General features: G+C 50.7%; 1 protein-coding gene across 4 annotated transcripts in view; it reads left to right on the top strand.

The window, feature by feature from the left end:
• Positions 1 to 2,994: 2,994 nt before the first annotated feature.
• Positions 2,995 to 25,587, top strand: part of AFAP1L2 (actin filament associated protein 1 like 2) — a 63,431-nt gene continuing 40,838 nt past the window's right edge. For 2 of the 4 annotated variants that reach the window (XM_040563589.1, XM_040563588.1), the window contains exon 1: positions 2,997 to 3,167. In XM_040563589.1, the coding sequence (XP_040419523.1) occupies positions 3,152 to 3,167 (16 nt within the window). In that variant the 5' untranslated portion in view covers positions 2,997 to 3,151. Of the gene's footprint in view, positions 3,168 to 4,874; positions 4,896 to 25,587 lie in introns of those variants that run through there. The other 2 variants (XM_040563587.1, XM_040563590.1) reach the window with 2 other exon arrangements.

Genomic DNA, 25,587 nt, shown 5'->3' with positions numbered 1-25,587 from the left:
TTACTGGTATTGAACACTGCCAAAGGAAAGCTGAGGGGCTTCTCTGGAGGGAAACATAGGTCTGAAGTGGAAAATAAGTGTGATGAAGGAATGGCTCCAGGATGAATAAATGCCCAGGCAGTTGAGAACACTGTCCAGTCAGCATGTCTCATACTTTGGCCAGAGGTAGGTACTCTATCTATCAGGGGAGAGAAAGTCATCCATGCTGTTAGAGCTCTCTCTAATTTGTTCTAGAAGCAGTTTGGACTCAACGACTGCAAAGGAAATGTCAAAGAATAGAAAGCCAAGAGAAGCTCATCAAAAAGACATCTGGTCCTGCTGTCCTTAATGGGAAATCCCCCCCTCCCTCCAGCCACTCTCTTCCCAGCTATGCTCTTTTGAAACAGTTAATGTCTGAGGGAATCCAAAACATTGCTGGAATGCATCAGCCATGAAGTTTTTGTATAGCTGAGCAGCTGAACAGCTTTTTTTTTTTTTCTTTTTTTTTGTGTGTGTGTGTTAGGTCTGATTGTCTTGCCTTTCACTGGAAAAAGTCAGAAATGGCTGGGCAGAAGTCAGTGGAGCAACACCAGTGTTAGGCCGGTTGAAGCTGGGGAAGAATTTGGCCATCTCTTTTATGGCCAGAATCATGAGGTGCTTCACAGGGAAATAGGAAGACCTCAAAAGGCATACCCATAGTCAGCATGCTTGAAAATCTCCTGAAGTGAAGGATTCATGTCCTGTTCTCCAACTGAGTACTCACTCCTCTTCCGCCAAGTAGCTTTGCTTGCATCAGTTACGCTATCCCAGACAGTGATGGGTCTGCCTCCTGCTGCTTCTGGCCCTTTCTTCACTGACTGAGCCCTGGCATGCTTTCCTGGAAGCGGGGACAGGTCAGGTCTGCTGTAAAGCACCCACAAATGTTACCTCTGGGGAAAGAAGTTGGGTTGAGGCTCGTGCTCCTGAGCGGGTTGCTGGGATTTGTCACAGAGCACTGCAGTAAGTCACCTGGCAATGGCATTTACCACATGAAATATCTCCCTTGAAAAGAGGCAGAAGCTTATTATGGATGTCTGCAATTGCCACTAATAATAAGGAGGAAAAAAGCAAGAAATACATGGATACACGTGTAGACGGATGTTATTTTATTGGCTCCAAGGAGCTCCGTCATGAAAACCGGCACACAAGTATTTGCTCTGCCTGGACAAAGCAGCAAACTCTGATTTCAGCACCAACACTGGGAGTATTAGCTCCTTGCACTAAGCAGGGTCTGCACATTTCCCAGTTTTGTTAAACCCTGGAATACAACAGCCTGTTTGAAGAAAAAAAAAAAAAAATGTGTTCCAAAGTATTCTAGGTAGTTTACACTGCAAGAGAAAGGGGACAAACAGGGAGAATTTATATCCTCTGCCATTATGTTCGTTGTCACTACCCCACCAATTGCCATGGGCCTGGCCAGCAGTACTGGGGCACCAGTGTGTCCTTATCACGGCCAGGAGGGGAACGCAAGGGACAAGCAGGGGATATAAAGCCTCTGGGGCCTGAAGACAGGAATCTCAGGTATCTGATGTCTTGATGTTTCAAATCATCTTTAATTAGTTTGTTTAACTGTTATTATCCTTAATTAGGCTTGCTGAGTTCAGAATGACTACTCACCTGCTTTGAGGCACAGGCAGGCTTTAAAAGTTTGCAAAATCAGGGCCACACTGCTAGATTATGAAAACCACAGCCAAGAACTTGCTGGAAAGGGCTGTAAGAGAAGTATTCCTAGTGACGGATGTATTTATTTAACCTGTTTTTCCTCCAGTCATTGGAGGCTGCTGGATCTGATGGCTCACACTCTTGGCTTGCCTCTCCATTTGTGTGGTGGTTGTGTACTGGCAAGAGACGGGATGTGCTCCACCTTCAGCTTCCTTGAGCAGCAATAGCCCTTTATCAAAATTTGTTCTCACTGGGGATGTTTCCATGCGGTAAAAGCCGCTTTGCAGTTCCACCTGACACAGATGCCCTGTGAGATGTCACTGCCAGCAAGCATAGCCTTGGAGGGTGGGGGCAGGAGGGGCAGGCAGGGACCCAGGCAGGCTGGGAAATGGGGGTTCTGTGAGCCTCTCCTTGGCCTTTGCCTAACTCACTGCCCTGTGCTTGCTGACTCCATGGCCCAGCAATCGCTCAGAAATGATGATGCTCCCCCCCACCATTTTACTCAGCTGAAGTGGAAATGAACATCTCTGAGCACTCCAGGCTCTTCAGACGTGTGTGCGCCTCAGAGATAGGCTTGCAGAGCCGAGCAAAGGTGCAAGGAGCTGTATGGTTTGGAGAGCCCACCCACCTGTCCCACAGTGGAAACAGGTCTCTGCAAGAAGAGGTATGTTTCCATTGTGGGCTACACCACCGTCTTCCTGCCCACACTTAAAGTGCTAAGCAAGGCCCAAGCCCCAAAGTCTGTGAGTCCCTTGAGGGTCAAGGCTAACCTCAGAAAAACATGGCCTTGGTGTCACCCTCATCCTTCAGTGGCATCTGTCAGTCCCTCTTTTAGTTTAAAGCCATTACCCCTTGTCCTACCACTATGCTCCCTGACAAAGATTCCCTTCCCAGCTTTCCTACAGCCCCTTTTAGGTACTGGAAGGCTGCTGTAAGTTGCCCCAGGAGCCTTCTCTTCTCCGAGCTGAAGACCCCAGCTCCCTCAGCCAGTCTCCACAGGAGAGGTGCCCCAGCCCTCTGAGCATCCTCGTGGCCTCCTTTGGAGCGTCTCCAACAGCGCCACGTCTTTTTTGTGCGGGCCCATAACGCTCGCATTACTGACAGAAGCAGCATCACACTCCTGCAGCGCCCTCACGAACGGCACATCACCCTCGGACCCGACTCCCGCTCGCCGTGCCTGCGGCGCTCTGCCGCGAAAAGCTCCGCCGGAACCCGCGGGCGGGGAAATCCCTCGGGACGAGCCGGGCTCGGCGCTGCGGGGCGGGGCAGCGCCGTGCCCCTGGGGCCGTTCCCGGCTCCCGGTGCCCTCGGCGGCCGCAGGTTGCCGGCTGCCCGTGCCCACAGCGGAGCCCCGGCCGCGGGGCGGGGAGGGGCGGGGAGGGGGCGGCCCGGGCCGGGATCCGGCGCCGGCGGCGGAGGGGCGGGAGCGGTGCGGAGCGGAGCGGAGGCAGCGCCGTGTCCCGCAGCCCCCATGGAGAAATGCAGAGGTGAGGGGGGGCGCCACGCGTGTCCGAGACCCGCCGCGCTCCCCTGCTCCGGCGGTGGTGGGGAAGGGGTTTTGGGAAATGGGGGGGGGGGTCTCTGTTTTCACGCGTGGAGAAACCCCGGTGGGGGGGAGTGTCCGCGCGTGGGGGCGGCAGGCAGCTCCCCGGGGAGCCGAGCCCCGCGAGTGGGGCGGGGATGGGAGCGGGGCGAGTCCCGCAGGGGGTCGGGGCGGGGGGCGCGGAGCTGCGGCTCCCCGGGCACCTGCCCCGGGCAGGGAGCGGCGGGGACCGCGGGGGCTCCCCACGCAGGACCGGTCCCCCTCGGGGCCAAGGAGCACCGCCGTGGCTCGCTTGCTGCAGCCCCTGGATTTCCCTAAGGTTGCTCCGTTTTTTCTTCCTAAATCGCCCGTCGGCGCAGACTTCCTGCCCTCCCAGGCGCGACATCGGTGTCCTGGTTTCTGAATGCAAATCGGGCTGGAGGGAGGGCAGGGCAGCGCCCCGGCCTCCCCGCTACCCCCGGGGGTCACAGCGGCTGGGAACGGCTCGGCCGAGCCCCGCAGCAATGCGGGCAGCGCCGGGGAACCGCTCCGGGGAGCGGAGGAGGAGGGAAGGGAGGCTGGTGAAGTGCCCACGCCTGGGGTGCTCTGCGATTTTGGTGCCGCTGGCTTGTAAAAGTCTCCCCCGGAGGAGGTGATTCCAGCACTTGCACTGTACCGAACAAGTTTGCAGTACAGCTTTATCTGTTGGGAGGAAATAGGGTTCTGCTCATAGCCACTGCCCAACTTGGGCTGCCTGAACACTTCAGAGAAGAGCATAGAGTTCAACAAGTATGTTTCTGCCTGACCCCACCTGGACTCGTTACCCTCGAACTGCCCAGGTGTGCTTAGAGCTCAGCAGATGCATTCAAGTTAATAGCCCTTGTTCCCTAGTCCTTCCGTGGTGGGGACCTGATATGCCAAGGTATCATACTGTGGAAGTTAATTTTTGCCAGGACTGTATGTTCTCTGACTCTGCTATGCGAGTAATGCAGTGTTCTGACACAGCTGGTTCTGTATCTCCTATTGCATTTTGATTCGTTTCCTACTTACAATTGATGCTTTAGAGGCCCGATAGGCACAGTAGTGATGTACTGCTAAAGTGATGTTAAAGATCATATCACAAGCTAAATATTGTGTAGCTTTTTTTTTTGCCTTTTTTTTTTTTTTTCCTGGCAGGGTCTGCACAGTGCCATTCAGTTCTCGTGGCAAAGCAGTGGATTCATTAAGATTCAGCTATGTTTTGTATTTTGTCTTCTTAAATATGCACACTGCTCCCTCAGAGCAGTGGGATGTGTTCTGCACATGTGTAATGAATAGCAAGAGCAACTAATGGCAGAGGCTTGCCAGTGCTTTCTGTGCTGTGGGTAACGAACGGGGAAGGTGTGGGACCAGCGAGCACTGATGAGGGCAGGGAGGCATCCTGAGCTGCGTGGTCCCGGGGGATAGTGTGTGGGAGTTGGGAGCCCTGCGGAGCAGGTGGAGGAAGCAGTTGAGTGAGGAGTTACTGATGAGCACAAGGGGCAGTGCCTGTTCCTGTGGGACAGTCCACCTACGATGGATGGAGTCAAAGGACACTGTTAAGCAATAAACTGCTGTTAGGGGGAGGCGTTTGACTCTAAGGCCTTTCCTATTACTTAAGAAGTGCAGATTGTGAACATCAGCAAACAGCACTGCTTATTTCCTTTAAATGCAGGTGGGGACGCGTTCTAGTCCTGGCCGTAGCCTGGCACACATGGGAGGTGTCTGTCCCTCCTGCTCCCAGAGCAGCCACAGGATTTGGGTGCTATATCAGCCTGCAGGGTGGCACCTGCACTGTGGGAAGGGCTTAGGCGCTTGGATGCACGTGGTGGGAGTGAAGGAGGGGCTGTGGAGCTCTCCTGGGAATGGGTTTCCTTTCCCAGCCTCTGCAGATGGGGATGCAGGGCCAGCTGCATGGGAAGAAACTCTCTTGACACTTGTTAGGCTACTAAGGCTCTGAAAGATGATCTCGGTGTGTGGCAGGGTTTTTTTTTTTTTTTTTTTTTTCCCTGCCAGTCTGCAGCAAAGAGCGTTTTCTCAAATGATATGAGCCTTGAGAGGTTTGGTAGGTTATTATTGTATTTTTAATGCGGTAGAGCTCTGTAATGGAAATCGGTGCGACTTGCAGCCCAGTCCTTCAAAGAAAGATGTTTGGCACTCTTGTGTTACTGTCTCTGTTGAGGAAAGACACCAGCTTTGTATTCCTCTTCATCTGAGGGTCTGCCAGGGCTCTGCAGGGCACTGCGAGTGCTTGCAGTGCTCCTCTAAGGGGACACGCTCCTTCCTCTGCGGAGGAGAGGTTGTCTTGTTACCAGAAGGCAAGCATTTAGTGTAGATGAGGATTCAAATGGTGACTTGGTAGAAAGATGAGGTGTTTGCTTGCTTATTAGCGTGTTTTGACTGGGAGGGGAATGGGGCGTGGGCCTGCTTGGGACCTAGTGCACATGTTCTTTTAAACAAGTTCCTGCAAATGCAAGGAGATATGCTTGGGATGAACTGTAAAGCAGAGAGGAGAATAAGAGTCCTGGTGACATTCTGAGGCCCTTTATAAACCTTTGTTAATCAGAAGCAGAATTGGATTGATTCATATTAACATGATCTAGGCTGTATATAAACATATGTGGTTTATCCTCAGCTGAGCACCATCACAGCTGTTGTGTTTAGCTGATTGCTTTGGTGCAATTGGCAACTGGAGAAAACAGGGCAGTGTGCTGTTCTGTACCGAATCCAATACAATTTTCAACTGCTGTGCTGAGCCTCCTTTGAAATGGAAATTAATGTCCTGTGTAATGCTGTAAGATATGTTATCTCTCACTTACGGGAGAGTGACCCTGGTGGGTTTTGGAGAAGGAAATGGGCTCTGGGAGCAGAAGGCAGGGATGCAGTCATTTTCAGCACGGATTTAGGAGATGAAGCCTTTTTCTGTGACTGAAACCACAGCCTGTCTCAATTATACATCTACCCTGTCCACCCAGCCACGCCATCCTGCACAGTCACCCGTGCCAGTATATTTCTAGCCCAGCTGCATTTCTGAACGCAGAACCCCCTCAGTCATGCTGCTATGGTATCTGTGCCCTGCTGGCATCGTTCACAGAATTGCCTGGATCCTGCTTCTAAAGCTGGCAGTGCTCACCAGCACTGCAACTTTGGGCGCCTGCTTTTGGAGCATTCCTGGCAAGGCACGAGGCCTTGTTTTTGTGGTGTGCCCTTTCATTTTGTGTATGGGGCAGTTCTTGCCCCTCTGCACACCTTCGCTGCTCCTGAAGCCGTCTGTGTGCGTGTTGTGCCTGACAGGGGCCCCGGAGGCTCCCTGTGAAGGAGTTCAGTGTTCGGGGGCTTTCACTGATCACTTCCATCGAAAACCTGCAGCACAGGGAGTGCCTATGTTGTTCTCTTGGGAACTTCCTATGAGCCTCCAAATAACCTGCTGTCCCCTCTGGAAAGGCAGAAGTCCTCTGAGGCAGGCAAGTGTATTTTCAGGCAGTAGCAACCAGAGAGCCTAGGGCTGTAGGGGACACCTTGGAGAACCAAAACTCAGACGTGCATCTGTGACTAATGATGATGTGGAGCACGAGCACCTGGGCCGTAGGCGTTCCTTGCTGAAGCACAGGCCCAGAGCCAGTGTGTTGATTGGGGTGCTGCAGTCACAGAGCCGGTCTGCTGACCTGCCTGGTGCTGTTTACTTCGCCTTGGAAGTTGAGTCACCTCCTCTCTGCTCTCAGGTCAGCGGGGAAGACAGGCTGGTGTGGTCACTGCTGTGGTCTGTTGGCACGGCTCTGAGCTGTCACTGATATGGCCTTGCCCCTCGGAGGTGCAGGTGCCAGCACTGCTCATTTCTGGGCTGAAGTTCCTATAAATGTTTTTAGAGACCAATAAATTTAGTTGATTTCAGGGAGCAGAGCTTTAGGAAGATGGGGTGTGTGGGGGGAAGTCTGAAGCAAATTCAAGCGCCCTTAAGCAGGGCTGCATTGGGTGAGCGACCGACCCCACAGTGACCCAACAAGGCCACAGCCAGGGACGAAAGACACCGAGGCTGAGAAAATCGCCAGGGCTAACGCCTGGCATGGGTTAGCTTGTGACTGTTGGTGCAGGATGGCCATGGTAGAGGTGTCGGTGACAGAGGTGTGTGCGTGGCAGCTCCCACAGGCAGGGGCTTTGGCTTTGCTGCTGTCTTGGGATCCCCTGGCAGCGGGACCATGGCATGGCAGGATGCTGCGGGGGGAGGCCTGGGAACTGCGCTCGTCTGGCCTGAAGTTCCAAACACAAGGGTCAGCACTCACTGAAGTACTTTTTTCCCCTCTTTTCCCACTGACCTATTGGCTTTTTTCGTGGGCAGAATTCCGTAGAAAGCACATCTGAGGATGGTTTGGTGTATGGCAACATTGTTTTCAGTTATAAACAGCTCTGTCTGGAAGTAAATATCTCAGAATTATAGGATCAGCCTGAAACTCCCACATAATGTACCTACTTGCCACTTGTGATTTAATAAAAGCCAGTATTTCCTCCCTTTGGTGAACTGTGCTCTGTCTTGCATAAAGGTTTTTCTGATGTTTTTTTTTTTTCCTCCTTTGGATCCACTTAGGATAAAAGTGTAGTGCAAGGCTTACAATGAGCCTGGGAAAGATAGATCTGCAAGCCCCGGCTGGCAGTTCAGCCTGTGGGCTTCTTGTTTGTGCATGTAGGAATTCGAGTCTCCTCCTGAGATAACCAGGAGCAGTCGCCGCCCCCAGCACGGGGGTGACGCACGTGGTTTTCCACTTGCTTGTGTGACTTGGGAGACTTTCTTTTTGAAAATATCTTTAGACTCCCCATCTCGCTAATAATTAATGGATCTAGGGTTTTTTTTGGAGTCAGCGTGAAGTTTGGAGTGTAGAGGTGGGCTGCTAAGCAGCTTGGATGCCTTTTGAAGATGTTTGCATAACACTTTGGCAGCAGTGCTTTCAGCTAGGTGGGCCCGAGCCAGGAGATTTTTGCAGTTCGTGCCCGAGTTGTGGCTTGAGCCCTTCCCTCTTGAACTGAGCTCGGTGGGGAGCAGGGCTCAGGCTGCTGCGATGAGGCGATCTCCTTCCCGGAGCTTGCGTCTGCACCGAGGCAGGTGGCGAGGGGAAGTGTGTGTACAGGCTCCTGTGGGCTGAGATAAGGTATCTGCAAACAGATCTCTGATCCAAAGTCGCTCTGCAGATCACATCATCGTTATTTATCACTGCAAAGCATGAGAACTATTAAGGCTTGGGAAGAAAGAGCTGGCTCCCAGAGAACGTGAGTTGCACAAGGGTTTGCAATGCCGCTAGTGGCTTTAGCTGAGTGTCTCTCCACAAGCACATTTGAAACGGGGAGCTTTCTTCTGCTGAGGAATGTGACCCGGCCAGCTGCAGCCCCACCAGCTTCCAGTAGCACCATTAATTTGTCATCTGTGTGGAACAAGCCAGTGCACGTGGCCGGTCAGTCCCCATGCCAAAGGCTCCGGCTTCTGATGGACCCACTGAGAAAGAGATGAAATCGGCGCTAACACAGAGACGCTCTTTGGTGCCTGCTGGTAACGGGCAAGTGATCGCAGCGGTTAGGTGGCTACCACCTGCAGCAGTAAAGGATTGCAAATGCAGAAATTTGGGCTGCAAAAGTCGAGATGTGGCAAGGCCAGGCTTGGCTTCTGCGGCGGCTTGTGACAGCTGGAGGCCATCTGTCCCCTCATCCCATCAGCAGCTTTATCCCTGCTACTCGGCTGGGGAGCATGTCCTGCCTCCTCTGTTTGAATCTGGTGTCTTCAAGGATATTTTGCGTTTTATTACAGCCTCTAAAAATGTGCCTGGTAGCCTTGAATGCTGGGAGCTTCTGCTGGTTTTATTGTCATACTTCTCCATTGCCCTGGGGTATACAGAATCCAGCAGAGAACTGGGATTATAATGTACTGTTCCACATCTGCTATAGGATTGCCTGATCTTGGCAGCTGATTGAGGTATGATAAAGCCTCCTCGCATGAGAAGAGAACTGTTCAGACTGATGGAGCTCTATCTACAAAGCAGCAGAGCTCTCTTTACCTTGCTGCAGTTAACTGGGCTGAGGGGCGGGATGTAGCATCCCTCATCTAACCACAGCCAAGCTTTTGGTGCCTGTTAGGAATTCAGGATGTGTTCGTGTGCTTGTGGGTGAAAGCAGCTTTTTTTCTTAATTAAAAAAAAAAAAAGTATTTTGTGTGCATCGTAGCAGCTGTCTGCCTGTTGTGTGCGGTGCTTGGGACCGTGCCTGTGAAACTGGGTTAGGAGACTGAAGCGCTGAGAACTTGTTTGATGACCTTATGGCTATATTCCTTCCTCTCGTGGTGGGTAACAAGGGGAGAAGTGTAGAACACAAAGATGACGAGCTACGTGTGAAATCGCATGAGGTGGCTCGAAGTGGAGGTGTGACACAGATGGACCAGGCAGACCTTGCTGCACCTGGGGGGCCACGTGCCGTCCTGTGCTGGCCTCAGACCCATGAAGAGCAGGCTGTGGGTTGGCTCCCGCTCAGTTGTCTGCTGCTGCTGGGGTCTTGTGTCTGCTGGGCAGCACTGCGGCTATGTGCTCTTCCTCCTGAGCTTTTCAAGCCATGCGGGTGGTTTGCCTAATCTGGGGCATGTAGTGCTTGGTGCCTGGGACTGCAAGTGTAATCAGTGCTGCATGGGCTTTTGTAGTTCAGCACCCTCATCCTTCTCTTTGAAAGACAGTCATGAGTATCCCAGAGCAGTGCCCAGTCACCAGTGAGCTCTGTGTGTGTGACTTTGGGGAATTTTGGGTTTTCCCTCAGCCTGGTGCTTGTGATCCCCACATCTGTCTTGGTTCCCTGTGCAACAGTCAGAGCCCACTGCTGTTGCTGGTGATGCTCGGCCTCGTATGGCAGCGGTACCTCTGAAAGCCAGGGGCCTCTGCAAGAGGTCATCTCTGCAGAGCCACCCCTCGCGAGCTCCTGCACCCTGCCATCTCGTCTTGCAGTGCCTCCCTTGGCTACCCCATGAGAAAGCTGTAGGAAAACGTGAGGACTGACTTGTGATAGTCCTAATTACACGTTACTGGGTTCTGTCTACAGCCTAACCAATCATAGCGCTGAGCAGTTAATAATACAGTCCCCCTTCTGTGTGCCAAGCATGGGTGTAGCTTTTCGGCTAACAAGGACCCACGTTGTCTCAGGGCGAGGGCTGTGTGGGATGAGGAGCAGCCTAAGAGCATGCTGAAAAGGCACAACCCAAATATTCTTTGAGGCTTGCAGCAGACATGCGCTCACCTTAACACAAACCCAAAAGGTCATGTTTCTTCTCACCAATGCAAAATGGAAGTCTGCTACCACACCATTTAGCAAAGCAGTGCTTGTAAATGATTTACTCTTCTGTTAAGCACAGTATTATTTTATATAAGCACAGATTCTCACTACTGCTTTAACCTTGTCCCATCTTTTCCAGTCCTATTAAAGGATACACATGCATCCACAGTGTCTTTCAACTCTCTAATGAGCAGTGCTGGCTGATGATGTTACCCATTTGCCTCAGTGCCATGACAGTTTAATTCTGCTGCTGCAGCTTTGGAGTTCTTCCCCTGGTGAAGAGAAGACTCTCCTTTGTGAAATTAGGTTATCTTTCAGGTGCTGAAAGGCACTATTGGCTTGTTTGGTGCTGGTTGTCCTAATGCTGAGCTATGCGTTGGGACCCTGTAACCTATCGAGTGTCGTTAATGTATCAGTGCTTGCAAGAGTGGCTCAGCTTGTATCTGAATGTGGTTGAACTGCAGGGTCTAGTTCTAGGAAACTTCCCCAATTCTTGTAAATCAGTCTTGAAGTGCGTTTATTATGCTGAGCTTCACTCTTGATTTCTGGGACTTTGAATCGTAATTCTGTCGTTGATCCTGATCTAGATATTGAGACACTGTTAATGCAGTCAGTCATCTGAGTGCTTAGATTGTGGCAGCTAGTCCCAGTTTCAGCACAGCAGGCTCTTGCTTTAATCACCTGCATATGCCAAAATACCAGTCAAATGGATTTAAATGGGCTACCCCGACTTATGCTGAGCCAGTACAACCTAGCAATGCGTTGCTTCTAGCGAAGCAGAGCAGACCTGGGTGAGGATGCGGTTTCTTCAGGTCTGTGTCTGTTAGCACTTTGTGCTAGATGACTTCAGTGAGCGTAGTTTTCAGCTTGGGTTGCTCAAGCAGATGCTCTCTTTGAGTGCAGAAGAGGTCTATTTCTGGAAATTGAAGTGGGAGTTGGCGGGCTGGGGGGAAACGAAATGGCAATCGAAACTCATACGTTATGAAGCCTGAATTCCCATGTCTGGCTGAGAAGAGAAGCAAATGCTTTCTAGACCCGGGAGGCTCAGCGTTCCCAACATCAGCGTGATTTATTTGTAATTCTGATAGCTCTCTGAGCCTCTTAAACTGAAAGAGCAATGGCAGCTTTCCTGTACCGCTCCGACCGCGTGCAGCAAGCTGTGGGCAGTGCCCGGGCAGGAGACCTGAGTGCCGCAGGAAGGAAGCTCAGCTGCAGCCAGGTCCTGGGGCAGCACCCCAGGAGAGGATTGCCTCTGGCTGAAACCCTGTGTTAAATGGCACGGGATTTAACTTCCATGTTTCGCTGGGCCTGCTACGTCAGCCTTCCTTCAATTCTTTGGCTTAAATAATGGCATCCCCCTTTGGTGCTGTGTGCTTTCATTTGATGCTGGTATCATTTCAGCTGTGGTAGTTTTTATTCTTGTGGTGGTCAGTTACCAACTCCACAGGAGTTTCAGAGCCACGGGGATAACCTGGAGCACGGCCAGGTGTTGAGCGTGGAGAGCAGCTCTTCTGGGAGAAGGCTTCAAGACCAGGTGTAGGGTGTCCTGTTCATGCTGCATGTGCACTAAAATGGAGCATCCGTGCAGTTAGTGTAGGCATTTAGTGTCTTTGAAACTAGTGTGACTACAAAGCAGTGTAAAAAAATGTGGACTGTTCTGTGCCACTTCCAGATTGCGTGTTCTTACATCAGTCAGCTAGTCCCCATGAAGAAACGAGTAGGTCTGCGTGGTAATCCACTTCTCTCTTTAAGGTATTCTTATAGAATTTAACTCTGGTCAGATAACCTCACGCCGACACTCCTGATTAGCTGCAAAACCTTTTCAGTTTGCTTTTGTTCCCATGCTGGACTGGAGTTTTTGTTGGAAATGCTCTGTTTTCAGCATGTGTTCTTGTTTTTCCTGACAAACATGAATGTCTGTTGGCCTACCATCTAGAGGAGGTGGGAAAGGCCAAATTCATTCCTGGTGTCACTCCAGCATAGTCAACGGGCTGACCACAAGGATCAGATAGGATCTAAGACATTAAGTTTTCTGAAAGTTTAACCAATTTTTATTGACACATTACTTAACTACATTTCTGGTGCAACTGATAAAGATGCTTTGTCACATCAGGAAATCGAACTTTAAAGTTAACAAAAGCCAATGTGTGATGGAGAAGGAATGCAGAGCTGGCAGCTCATTCATCCAGCAGAAATGCTGGTGCTTCTGGGTGCTCGTAGCACAGGCATGGCTCACCCTTGCTCCAGACATAATTACTTGGACCATGAAAGATGAGGAGGTTTGAACACACTGGAGACGTGCGGTATGCAAACACAGCCAAATCCTCTGCTGAGACCTCAGCCGGGGCTGGGGGACCCTGGTGCTGAGGGCTATGGAGCATGCGGCACGGCACCGACCTGTTGGTGCTTGACATCTTCATCTTTGAGGCTTTGGGCTGAAGCCTCCTCAGCTGCTGCTGAAATGGTGCTCCTGAGAGCTTCTGCTAGTCCCACATTCTGGGTTGGAATTTCAAATTTTCTCTCAGCACTTGTTTGTAAGATTGCCTTCTCTCGTTAATACGTTCACTTTTTGTCTGTGTTGTTCCCAAATGTGCAGGCCTGCCCTGCCACGGTACAGCAAGAAGGAAGTAGAATATTCCTTTTTAAATATGTAAAGGGAACTGCTGCCTAGCAAAGACAGTACTGGCTTCTGGATGAAAGAGTCAAATGCCAAATTGTTTTGTTTCAATTTGAGCAGGAGCAGCTTTGATCTAGAAAAGATGACTCAGTCAGTAGCAGGGAGCATTTCTTTATTCTGAATTCAGAAATAAAACCCTAAGATTTAGGCTATGGTGGGTTTGACACGTCAGTCACAGTGTATATTATGTGAAAATGAAAACCATAATGTCTGAAATGAAGTGTGGATGCTTTTCTGAAACAAAAAAACACTTCTGATGTCGGTTGCCAAGAGTTTTCCTGAAGCCAGAAAGGACTGGGTGTGGGGGAAGATCACTGCTATGGAGATGGGAACAGGGAGCAACGTGGACAAACTGGGAAGGGGAGAGACTTCCTGCACCTCAGCTTAAGCCAGAGGTGGGGCCAAGATTAAAATCTGGGTCTCCTGGCCCGCAGTCAGACCCCACAATCCGTGTTTGCTGCCTCCTTGCCCTGACTCGGTGCATCTCCTGTGCCACCGCTTGCAGCTCGCTGGAGGGGGCCGACGCGGTCAGACCCTGCTTGGTCACAGGGTCAGCTCCAGTTGTGTGGGGCAGGGATGGCCAATTCCTGCTACCGAGCTGCTTTTATTTGGAGCCAGGTGTCTGGGCCCAGATCGGCGCAGCTGTGTTTCATGGCACTACAGCTGACCCAACAACACAGCTGCACCCGGGCCGGGGCCCTGCGCAGGCCGCAGCACACACACGTGGCCTGAGCTGGGTGCCGGGGTCAGCAGGTTGTGCGGCCGGCATCCTGGGGACGTGGTGAAACACATCTGGCTCAAGGCAGCAAGCTGCTGGCGAGTCCTGGCGCAAGGGAAAACTGTCATTCGTGCAGCTTTACTCAACGTCCAGCCACTGGCCTGTTTTGTTCTGTGCTGCTCTCCTCTGCAGGCTAAGAGCGAGTGGGTGTGTGTGTGGAGGGAGCCTCCAGACACATCCTTGGTGGTTTCGGTGGTTGCGTGCAGTGGGTGATGGAGACTTCTTCGGCACGGTCGCCTTGTGAAACCTCCAGCTACCCAACAGGTTGTTCCTGCTGAGGAGGACGGCTCAGCCCTACGATCCCCCTGCCTTGCCTGCACCACCTCTGGCATTTGCTCTCCTTCTCACTCTCCTAGCAGGCAGCTGCCAGCTAGCTTGTGGCCAGGCTATTTTTCTGCTCACTTAGCTTGCTGACAGACCAGAGGGCAAGGGGGTGGGAGCAGTGTGCTGGGGAGAGGAGCCACTCTGTTGGGTAGCAATGCACTGTCAAGCATGCTCGCTCAGGATGCCAAGGATGTTCAGGTTCTCCACAGATGCTTGGCAGCAGGGATTTCCTTGGTCTGCATTGTAGCCCTGCCTGGTAACAGGGTTGGTTATGGAATAGTAGGTTGATCAGGTAGCCCAAGCTATACAGCTGTAGAGAAGATTAATTTATACAGGGAAAAGAGTCCTTAAATCATTTACTTTACCCCATGTTCCAGAAAGTGTGTGTCTTCTGGTGTTTTCCCCATTTAGACACTGAATATTCCAAGTGATGTGACTTCCCCTCAGATCTCATCAGGATTGCTCCATGGTCTGGGAGGTCTCATTACTCCTAGGGACGTGATGTGAAATATTAGTACTGGATGCATATAGTGGAACACTCACATAATTTCCTTTCTTGGCATGGCCAAAAAAAAAAAATTAAAAAAAATCCCACTTTCACCAATGCCAAAGAACAGCCAATGGTGTGATGTGAGAGCTGGAGAAGGTGAGGACACAGTGGCCCACACTACCTGCTGTCGCATTGAACCCAAACCGCCCTGGCACCCAGAGGTGTCTCAGCCAGGCCATGCATACCAGCGAGCTGCTGGCCTCCCACAGCATCATCCTGTGGCTGGCAGCTGGTACGAGTGTGAGTGCAGATGTGGTGCTGGGAGACGATTCAGAAGCTCAAGGCTTGCAGCTGGAAAGTGGAGAGAACGTGGTTGGAGGGAGTTGATCGTGTCTCTTCCTCGAGGAAGGAATGGAGTCTTGGGCATTTCCACCCTGTGGGTGGGTGGGAGGGAGGAGGTGTCTGCTGTCCACCCTACAGCAGAGCGGGCTGAGAGCTCCCAGATGTCATCAAATCCTTCTCTTCCTCCTCCAGCTTCCCTTTGTACATTATCATTATCACAGTTTGTTTTGTCCATCCGTTTCCAGGAACTACCCCAATTTTCAAAGTCCTGCAGAGATAGAAGGGAGGTTCCTTCTGTGACAGCTTGAGGAGCAGATGATCATATTCATTTATCTGAAAAGGACTCTCTCTGGTAGTGGTTCACCTGCCACTGATGTTTTCAGCCCAGGGGAGAACTGTATGACCATGACATAGAGGCAAATGTGAAGCTAATGGACTGAAAACACATAGCAGTGCTTGCAAATCCCAAGTAAATATCCAGCAGTATGTAGCGTGGCAGTGCAGGTGTGCTCCAAGGTATCGGTGGTGCTTTTGATATTTCCATGCTTCAGTTCACTCTCGTCTTGAGTGTGCCTTTAATATAAAGCAGTATTGTGAGAATTAGAGATTTTACCCAGTGGCACCGTGTGAATTTTGAAGGAGTAATGCTTTCTTGAGTAGCACTGGTGATATGTATGTTAGCAAAGAGATTAGAAGCACGGATTTCTGTCCTCCATGAAACAGCCCAAAGGGCCTAACTGGAGATGTTGCTGAGCTTTATCCCACGGGAGCAGACTTTTAACCCTTGGCTGGAACAGTCCTGTCTATTGGGTGGAAATACAGTGTGAATATTCATCTCCAGCTTTAAAACAATAACTTTTGCAATCGGTTGTTGGGTGTGGTTTTTTTTTTGACAACTTCCAGATCTCATAGAACTGATGTTTATGAATTATAAATACCAGTAAATGTACCTGAAAGCTTGGATGCTGTAACTGTTATTAGCTACTCTTAATGTAGGTCGTACCAAAATGTAACTTCAGCCCAGAATTGGTGACAATCCTCAAAGCTATAGGTGCGCCCAATGCTGCAGTATAGTTGCTGGCGTGTCTTTTAGATGGAAGGAAATTGATAGGATAAACATTGTATCAGAAAATCAAAATAAGCCTGTAGAAATTTCTGCTTGCAGTGAAGATTGTAATTTTTAGGTGGTAGGACAAAGGGAAAATAAATGCAGCAGGGAACAAGGAAATCATGTAGCAACTGAAAAATATCCAAACATATGGAAAATTCAATTCTGTGGAGAATTAAGTCACTATTTATGTAATCAGGATCAATGGAAATGAGCTGATGTCAGTATTGGACTGGCTTAATGCATGGATGGAAAATTGTGTCCTCTCGGACAGACCTGCTAATAGGAGTGGAAGCTCCATGCACGCTGCATTTCCATTAACTGTGTTTTATATTTTACCTAGAAGGGGCCTGAGCCAAACCCAACAGAAATAAATAGCATTTTTACTAACCTGAAGCTGATTTGGGGTCTGAGCCTAAAAGATCCGTAGAAGATGGCAAACAGCAAGAGTCTGTGGTGAATGTCTACCTTGTACTGGTTGTTCAGGGCAAAGCTTTTCCCTTGCTTTCCATCTGTCTGAACCTCTTGTGCAACCAAGTTCTGGATCATCCCTCCAGGTAGGGCTGTGGTGGCCCAGCAGCCTTGCAAGTCCCTGCCCAGGTAGGAATTTCCATTCCAAACCTCCAGCTGAGGACTGGAAGGGGCTGTACCTGGCACCAGGTGGGATGGGTGCCCATGTGCCCAGGGCACGGAGACTCCAGCAGTATTACAGTGACCGCAGAGTCATCGAGGTTGGAAAAGACCTTCAAGATCATCATGCTGCAGAAGTGCCCAAAGACCTCCTAGCCTTCTTGTGCCATGACAGTGGTCCCATGAGATGGACCCTGTGGTGCAGGAGTGATGTGGAGCAGAAGAAAAGCCCCTGCAGCTGCGTGGGATGTCCCAGAAGGATGTGTGCCTCGGAGGCAGCTTGGTCTTCTCTTGTGATGGGGCTTGATAGCAGCAGCAGCAGGCCCACAGCTTGTTCCTGAAAATACTCAATCATTACCCTTGCAGCTGTGTAGGAAACACCAGAGCAGTCTGTTAGGGGTGAGCACACTCTAGTTAACGTTACTGAAGGATTGTCCTGGAAGAACTGCTTGGGTTCAGCACAGCTTAGGGCAGTCTCTCTTTGGCCACCTTGAATGGGGCTGGTTATCAGGATCCAGTCACACATCCTTACTGCTGATTTGGGAGCCAGAAGGGTTCTTGAGGTTTCTGGGGTGTGGGTTTTTTTCTGATTTGTGAAGATGAAGAAAAAAAAGCATATAATGGTTTAGTGAGGAGCTTGCATTCTAGATACCGTGGACACTGTGATAGTGATCAGGGCACTGCACTGTGACCTACTGAAGATGCACTTCAGTGATGAGCATCAGCCACGTATTAACCAAAAGGGATCTTCTGATAGGAAGCAACAGGTTTCACGAGAGGCTCTTCCCTGCATGAAATAGGTTTGAAATCCTGGAGTGGTTACTGCATAATAAGAAAACCTGCCTTTGAATCAACAAAATGAGGGGAAAAATGTCAGCTGTTAAATGTTAGTGGATGGAGCTGTCATGTGAAGCAAACGTGTGGGTGGCTTCCAATTAACAGAGATGCTGGGGTGGGGAGAGACTAATGAGAGAAAAGGGGATGGGATAGGCTGACCTTTGACTGTTTCCAATTCAGTGAGAGCCTGAAGGGAGTGTGCGAAGTGAGCGGGAGGTCTCTGAGGGTGTCAGCACAGGAGATGACCCGAGCTGCTGAACATCTCACACCCCCTGGAAAGGGGAGCTGCCACGTGTGCCCTCAGCTCTCCCCGCTGGCCAGGCACTTCTGCTGCTCGCCTTGTGCCTGCTCGGACGGTCAGCCCACCCTCGGAGCCAATTCCCCTGGTCAACCAAGGTGAAAAATGGGGGAGGAAGGGAAGGGAAACTCCCTCGTCCCCACCAAAATCCATTTTGTTGTTGCCACACGTTACTCTCACTGAATTGATGTGGCTCAGTGAAGGGTGTGATGAATACCACTGAAAGTGCAGGGCAGAACCGAAACTGTAGCCAATGGCAGGGAAAAGGAAGAGGCGCATGGGGCTCATTAGCTTCATGGGTTCCTCATTTGGAAAGCTTTTTGGTCACTGAAATAACCTTGATGTTTCCCTAACCGGTAGGAAAGGATATGGAGAGGGGTGTGACATAAAGAGAGCAAACAGCTTTATCCAGTACCTTAAACGTTACTTCTGCATTTCTTGTTAAGCCTCTTCAGCTTAACTTAAACATTTTCTGTGCTATGAAATAATCGCTCTGAAAATGGTGCTAGAGAGGTGAAGACACCCTTGGCTTTGGGAGCGATGTTAAAGTGATTGCATCTACTTCCTGCCCAGCAGATTTGTTGAAAGTTGGCCAATGTCTTTCCTGAGAAACAGCTGCTCAGAAATTTGGGAGGAAAAATATTTTATTCCTCACATTCTGGTGGATTTGAGGCTCACCAGCTGGTTGAGTAGCCTGCCAAGGCTCCATGCTGTTGTGGAAATGTACAGTAACTGGGCATAAGTAGCTCTAAGCCCCTTTTGGACTCGAGTGTGAAAATGTCTTAATGCTGGGAAGCTGTTGAATGTCTCTTTCAAAGTAGAAATAAATCAGAATGGAATTGCTCTGTCTTTGCCAACAAATAAACTCATTTTGGGGAATTTACTGTCCCTGTTTCCACAGCGCCTCTTAGGCTCGGCCTGTTGGCTGGAGCTGTCCAAGCCCACCAAGGCCCTTGTGCTATTCATGTCTGTTTGAAATATTATATTCAACTTAAAAACCCAGTGCTTAAATTGGATTCTTGAGTGCTTGTATCCATAACTTGTTTTATTTCAGTCTGAGGATGAAATTCTCTCTGTGTTGAGGAAAGTCTCTGACTTCAAGGAAAACGGGCTTAAGTCCTAACAGACTGAATTTTAAACAAGGAAAGGAAGACTTGTGTCAAAAAGACTTTGCTGCAGCAAATACAACTTCTGTCAACGTGGTCTTGCTTGTCTGTCTGTTTTTAAACCCTGATTAAATTATTATGATTTGCTTTTCTCAACTCCCACCCCTCCACAAAGTGGAGAAAAGTTTAAATGGAGTATTTTGTTTGACTGGTGTAAAATAAATATTTTGACAGCTAAAAAATGAAAAAGAAATGTTTGCCTCCATCTTCTGAATGGAAAACTGGATATTTTCTGGCTTAGAATGTAATGGTGATGCTTGGCCACAAGGACAGCCTCCTCCAGCCCAGCTGCGGGCCCAGGACGAACAGAAGAGGGAAGGTTCAGACATGATATGAGAAAAATCTTTCTGATGATGAAGAGAGTCAAGCTGTGGACAAGGCTGCATGGAGAGGTTGTGCAGTCTCCATCCTTGAAAGTTTTCAAGACCTGGTCACTGGAAAGAGCCCACAGTGACCTGGTGTGAATTAGGAGTTAATGCTGCTCTGAGCATGTGGCTGGATTAGGGATGCCTGAGGTCTCTTCCACCTGCAGCATTTCTGGGATTCTTCAGATTAATAGCCATGGAGAGAAACAGCACCTCTCCTCCAGGAGCTGCAGTTTTGGGGATGTAGTGGCTCTCTAGCCCGTGTTTCTTAGTGGAACTTTAAGCGGGTGCCATCCCTCTCCGCATCCATACCCGTGGACCTTAACAAGCATGAGCTTTGGGACAGTATGACCCAGATGCTGAATCTGGAATAAATCCATGATACTCATATTGCAAAGCAGCTGCCTTCAGGGTGTGTGGGGAGGATCCTTGCCTGCAGGGAATAGTTGAGGGCTACGTGAGCTGTGCTTAACCATTTCATGAGAGTTCTCTGTATGCGTTCTATCTGGCCAAAGCTGCTCATACTTGTGGCCAGGAGCTGCTTGTGTGTGGCTTCTGCAGTGGATCTCCAGGCAGACTTCCTCCCTCTGGGCTAGCAGACTTCTGGAATAGGCCAGTCCCCTCGTAGCAACCCGTCTGTCGATGGTGAAGCTCAAATCAAGATTTCATTAATGTGGAGCAAATTGTTCTGTTGGAATAAAGTTCAGTCTGCAAAAGACCAGAACTGCTTTGGATCTGACCCAGGACTTTTACAAAGCAGCTTCAATCTATTTGTATGATTTTTATTTATTTATTTATTTTGTACACACTATACAAGATTTCAGAACAAGATGTTCTTCTAACCCTATGAAAAAAAAAAAAAGGCCAAGAGAAAATGTGTGATGCAGTAGTGGGAGGCATTCAGATGCTGCCAAAGTGGTGTGATGTAACTTGACACGGTGCCAATGTTTCAATTGTAAACCGAATGCAGGTGAATGCTGATCAAAATGAGCCCACAGAATATCAAACTGCTGCATCTGTAGCTTGGTTTGAGGTAGTGTGTAGAAATACAGGTGACGGAGCCAGATTCTATATGGTGATATATGAGTATTCTTATCCCCGTGTTTAAGTCCTAAAACAAACACAACCCATGGATATGCAATGTTATTCTCTCTAAACAAGCTTAAAAAAAAAGCGGAAACAAAAAACCCACACCTTACTACTCATGCTTAGCTTTTGATGAGTAGACAGCTTGGGAAAATGTTTGCTTTATTTTTTACACACTATCATCTTACAGACTTGATGCGTGTAAAACGCTGATAAGAGGACTGGCTTGGTGGCTGAGGGGAGAGCAGTGGATGTTGTTTATCTTGACTTTATTAAGGCTTTCCCATAACATCGTCTCAGGAGTAGGCGGGGAGGTGAGATGAAACTGTCTGAACTGCCGTGCTTCGTGGCACAAAGTCTAGCTGGGGGCCAGTCGCTAGAGGTGTGCCCAGGGGTCGATACTGGGGCTAATGCTATTCAACATCTTCATTAAAGACCTAGCTGATGGGGAGCGTCCTCGGTAGTTTTGCAGATAACAAAACTTGAGAAGTGTTCAGTACACCAGATGGTTGTGCTGGTGTTTGGAGGGACTTCAGCAGGCTGGAGAAATGAGCCAAAGGGTTCCGAAGTTCAGCAAAGAATTGCAGAGTCCTGCTTTGGAGAGGAATAACTGCACCAGTACCTGTGGTGGGCTGACCGGCTGGAAAGCAGCTTTGCAAGGAAACACTCAGAGGTCCTGGTGGAGGACCGTGGTACTCCTCCTCAGAGGACCATGTACTGGAGCTGGTTCAGCAAAGGACCAAGAAGATGATGGAGGGATTGGTGCATCTGGCACAGGAGGAGAGGCTGAGAGAGCTGGGACTGTTCAACCTGGGGAAGAGAAGGCTCAGAGGGTCTTGTCACTGTGTATAAACACCTGATGGGGGGTAGAGGAGGCAGAGAGACATTTCTTAGTGGTATCTAGGAAAAGGACAAGAGGCAATGCTTTTCCACAGAGGCACAATCTGTCTCAGTCGAGAGTTTTAGCTCTTGAGCAGGGCCTGTGTTCCCGTAGTACGTGACACAGCCGCATGGGTGAACATCTATCCCTTCACGCTGGATCTACTTTTGGCACACTCAGGTACCTGTGAACTTGTGGCTCTTAAGCTGTTCTGCAGATGAAAATCTCAAGTGTTGGGACTGTACCTTCAGGGCTAGAAAAGAGGCCACTAAATGTGTCATGCACAAAGGTGGTTTCATCAGCAGTTCTGCTTGGCTGGAGGGAAGATGCTCTCTGTTTTACTTATGTAGGTTCAGCATGAAGTCTCTCCTGGCAGGTCGGTCGCTTCCCATGCATGCCCAAGCTGCCCTTTGCTGTGAGCTGAAGGTGAGCTCCCACCCCTGGCCAGCTGTGGTTGGGGTGGGCAGAGCCATGGGCCGGGATGCTCTCCGACCCAGCCGAGTGTGGTGTTCGCCATGTTGACCCCCTCTGGCTGTCCTCTATTTTTAGAGGTTTGGAAGTGTCACTGGGATGTTCCTCATCAGAGGATCTGGCACGCCAGGTCTCCTACGCGTCCTGGAGTTCAGCTGGGCAGAAGGGATTTCTAGTGGAAATGCACATCTGTTACTCCTTAAGTGTGACCACTGTCAAGGTTTCCATCCCTCCAGCAAAGCAGTTCTTTGCCAATGGCCCAGTAAACTCTGATTTTGGGGGAGGAGAGGGAAAGGGAGTAAGTCTGCAGGATAACCGAGTCTTTTTTTTCTTTCTTTTCTTTCTTTTATTTTTTTTTTTTTAGTTGAAGGGATGAAGTTTGTTTTAAATTACAGCATATTGAGTCAGTGTCTTTGACACCCGCAGCTGTGCTGGCAGAAAGCTGCAGGAGGATTTGTCCGGGCAGGGTCCCATGCGCCTGGTGCGGCTGTGGGAAGGCTGCACCTTGCAAGGTGCTCGGCTCGCGGTGGCTCCCGGCTTTGCTTTGCGTCCCTGGCGGGAGCATTCCTGTCAGGGGGCGGGCGTCCGCCCAGCAAAACAAACGACATTGTTTTGACACGGTGCAAAACCGCTCCCTCCACCTTCCCCTGCACCGCTGCTGCCCGTATCTCGTATCTCGGCGTGAAATCCTGAGGGGAAGCTGCAGGCTGAGTCATCTGGCGCTGCGCGCGCTGACAGCACAGACAACGGGCTGGAGCCCTGCGGAGGCTGGGAGGAGAAACCCAGGAGATCTTGGCCAGAGGTGGCGGTGGGTTCCCCCACCTCCTTTCCTGTCCTCGGGCTTGGTCGTGGACCCAGACCTCCGGGTTTGAGCTGTGAGGTGATCAAAAGGAAGTCGGTTCAAGAAAACCACTGACAGGGCATCAAACTGCCAGGGTAAACTTGTGTTTTGCTTGAAAAACCTCGTGTGTGAGCTCAGGACAGAGATGGAAGAGTGGAAAAGGCTTGCGCAGGGAAGGTCTTTGAAGATTTGTGCTGCTCACAGGAGCAGCCAAGATAAGAGTTGCAATTCCCCTGCTCCAGCCGCAGCCTACAGCCAGGTAGCTTTGGTGGAGCTCGTGCCTGGGTACGCGAGAGGGAGCTGGGGCTGCTCTGGAGCTGGGCAGTGGTGGGAACCCTCCCCACGCTCCCTCCCAGCCCCTTTCCTCCTGGAAAAATGAAGCCAAAGCAGGGAATTTTTTGGTTGCTCCGCTGGGTGTCCCCTTCCTCTGACAGCTCTGGCAGCTGGTCCCCTCTTAATGAGCCATGTTGCCTGGGGATGCCATTTCCCCAGGGCAGGCAGCTCCCCCTGCACTCCTGCATTGATTTTTGGTGGTAAGTGCGTGTCCAGCCTCTGTTATCTCTTTCCATGCTTTCCCTGGAAAAGCTGCTTTTCTGCAGAAGGGCTGTCTGCAAGCTTCCTCCTTCCTGCAAGGGGCTGTGGTCCCTGTGGCTGCTGTGCCGCGGGAGTGGAGGGATTGCTCCCTTCCTTTCGGTATATCCCACCCACACTGTGAGAATAGGGAGCTCGCTGCTGAAACAAATGGGCAGGAAATGGGCAGTGAGTAAAGGAAAGGGCTCCTCCACATGCTGTGAGTGTGAGCAGTGGTGTTAGCCTGCCTTTTAGAAAGGGCTTTGATAGCTGGATATGACCCAAACCTGCCGGACTTCCAGGCAGTACGTCTGCACCGCGCCTTGTGGCTGGGCACAGTCGATCTGTGCACTCGCAGGGAAAGCAAAGCACCTCTGTCGTGAGCTGCTGGGCCTTGGGAGGGTTGTACACAGCCGGTGTTGGGCAGCGTGGCCTTGCAGGAAAAAACCTGGGAAGCCTGAGGCTGTCCCTAGCACGGCACTGTGCTGCGGGGTGGGAGAACAACTCCATCAGTGGCAGTGGTACCTCAGCAGTGTCTCGCACCGTGCTGAGCCCCCAGGTTCGCCCTGCTCAGTGCCCAGACGGCAGACCCAGACCCTGCTGGCTGTTTGCAAGGTGTGCTGCTGCTGCTGCAGTGGAGCTGCTTCACCGTGGAGCACCGGCTGTCACCTTGGGCACGTGGGTCCCACTGTCGCTGCAACCTTCTGGACCCCCGGGGTTTTGGTCTGGGATTTGAGGCCAGGGGATTTCTGTTTCTTTGTTCAAGGCTGTTTCATTCATTTATTCCTAATCACATACAGTTCTCATTGTTGCTCAGGCTGTGCCTTTCAGCTGTCGTGAAATGAAAAGAAAATACACGTTTGTCTTCCAGCACCTTGGGAGCCAAGGGAAGCCTTAGGCAGAGCCAAGACGTAACGTGGCAGTGCAAACACTGATGTGCAATGTTCCCCCAGATCTGTGATTAAGAGCCGATGATTTTCCCAGGGTTACCAGGAGGACACAAGCCGACAGGACCCGGTCCTCTGCCACAACACTAAACCTGTTCCTATGGTGATGGGCTGATTGCTATCGTTTTTTGTGCTGATTTCAGGTCTTTTACTTCTAATGCTCTCAAATCTGCGCTGCTACGTATTTCCCATCTATGTACAGCCAAAACCAGACTGAGCAGCTTTCGGGGGACAACACAAGCAGGAGCCCTTTTCCCCGAGGGCTCTTCCAACCCAAACGCCGCCCGGTAGGAGGCCTGAGCAGCCCCGGCAGCTCCTCCAAGGGGCTGAGCTGGGCCTGCCGCCCCGCCGTTCTTTCTCACAGTATTTTTAGTGGAGGAATGCACCTCCTGACCCGCCGCCGGGAGCCTCTGCCGTGCGGGGAAGCGGGTCCCAGGCGTGCTCCAGCTGCGACGTTCCGAGCAGCAACTATTTCGGGAGCCTCTGGGTGTTTCCAGGTCCCCCGGGTACGCTCTGCGTTTGCCTTCTCGCCTTTGTTGATGCTGCTTGGACAGTAAGGAGGACCTGGAAACTCGCCACGATTTATGATCTATTTTTTATTAGGTAAGCAGCAGACAAAACGCATCCTGGCTTAGCGACCCTTATTGGAGAAGGGGTGCCTGTCTGTGTGGGAAGCATGCAGGGAGGGCTATCGGCCAATTTTTCATGTTTGTTTTTTCCCGGTTGGTGCTCTCTGGCCACACATAATGTAACAAGGGAAAGAAAAGAATATTTTTGTACTGTTGGAAATGTGAGGCCTGCTCCCTGCCCCTCCTAGAAGGTAAAGTGTTTTAGGGATGAACACAGCGTGCATCTGAGGAGCTCCTCTCCTTTCTGTTAGCTGCATTTAGGAGGTCTGTAACCTCCTGCTAGTTGGGAAAGCTCAGGCAAGCTCCTGCCCGCTTTCCTGCTGAGGTGTCCTCCCTGGCCCAGGCCCGGGCTCAGATCCTGCCCCAGCCTTGCTGATAAGTGAGTTGTGTGGGCGAGGGCACGCTGCCGAGGGATGGAGGCAACCACACGCTCACCTTCCTCGTGGTGAATTGGGGCCGTGAACAGGCCGGTCGCGACAATGCGGTGTTTTGTGAAGGTCCGTGCTTCTGAGTTATTGAGAAGATGGGTTTGTTAGTCGTAGGGTAAGGGAAACACAGGAGTTTAACAGAGCCTGCTTATCATCCATCCATCCATGTAGGTGGTACAGGGCCAGAGGACTTTGCAGGTGACTTCT

The sequence above is a fragment of the Cygnus olor genome, chromosome 7 (genome assembly GCF_009769625.2).
Source record: "Cygnus olor isolate bCygOlo1 chromosome 7, bCygOlo1.pri.v2, whole genome shotgun sequence".
NCBI classification, from domain to species: Eukaryota; Metazoa; Chordata; class Aves; order Anseriformes; family Anatidae; genus Cygnus; species Cygnus olor.
This window is presented reverse-complemented; position numbering and strand designations above follow the sequence as displayed.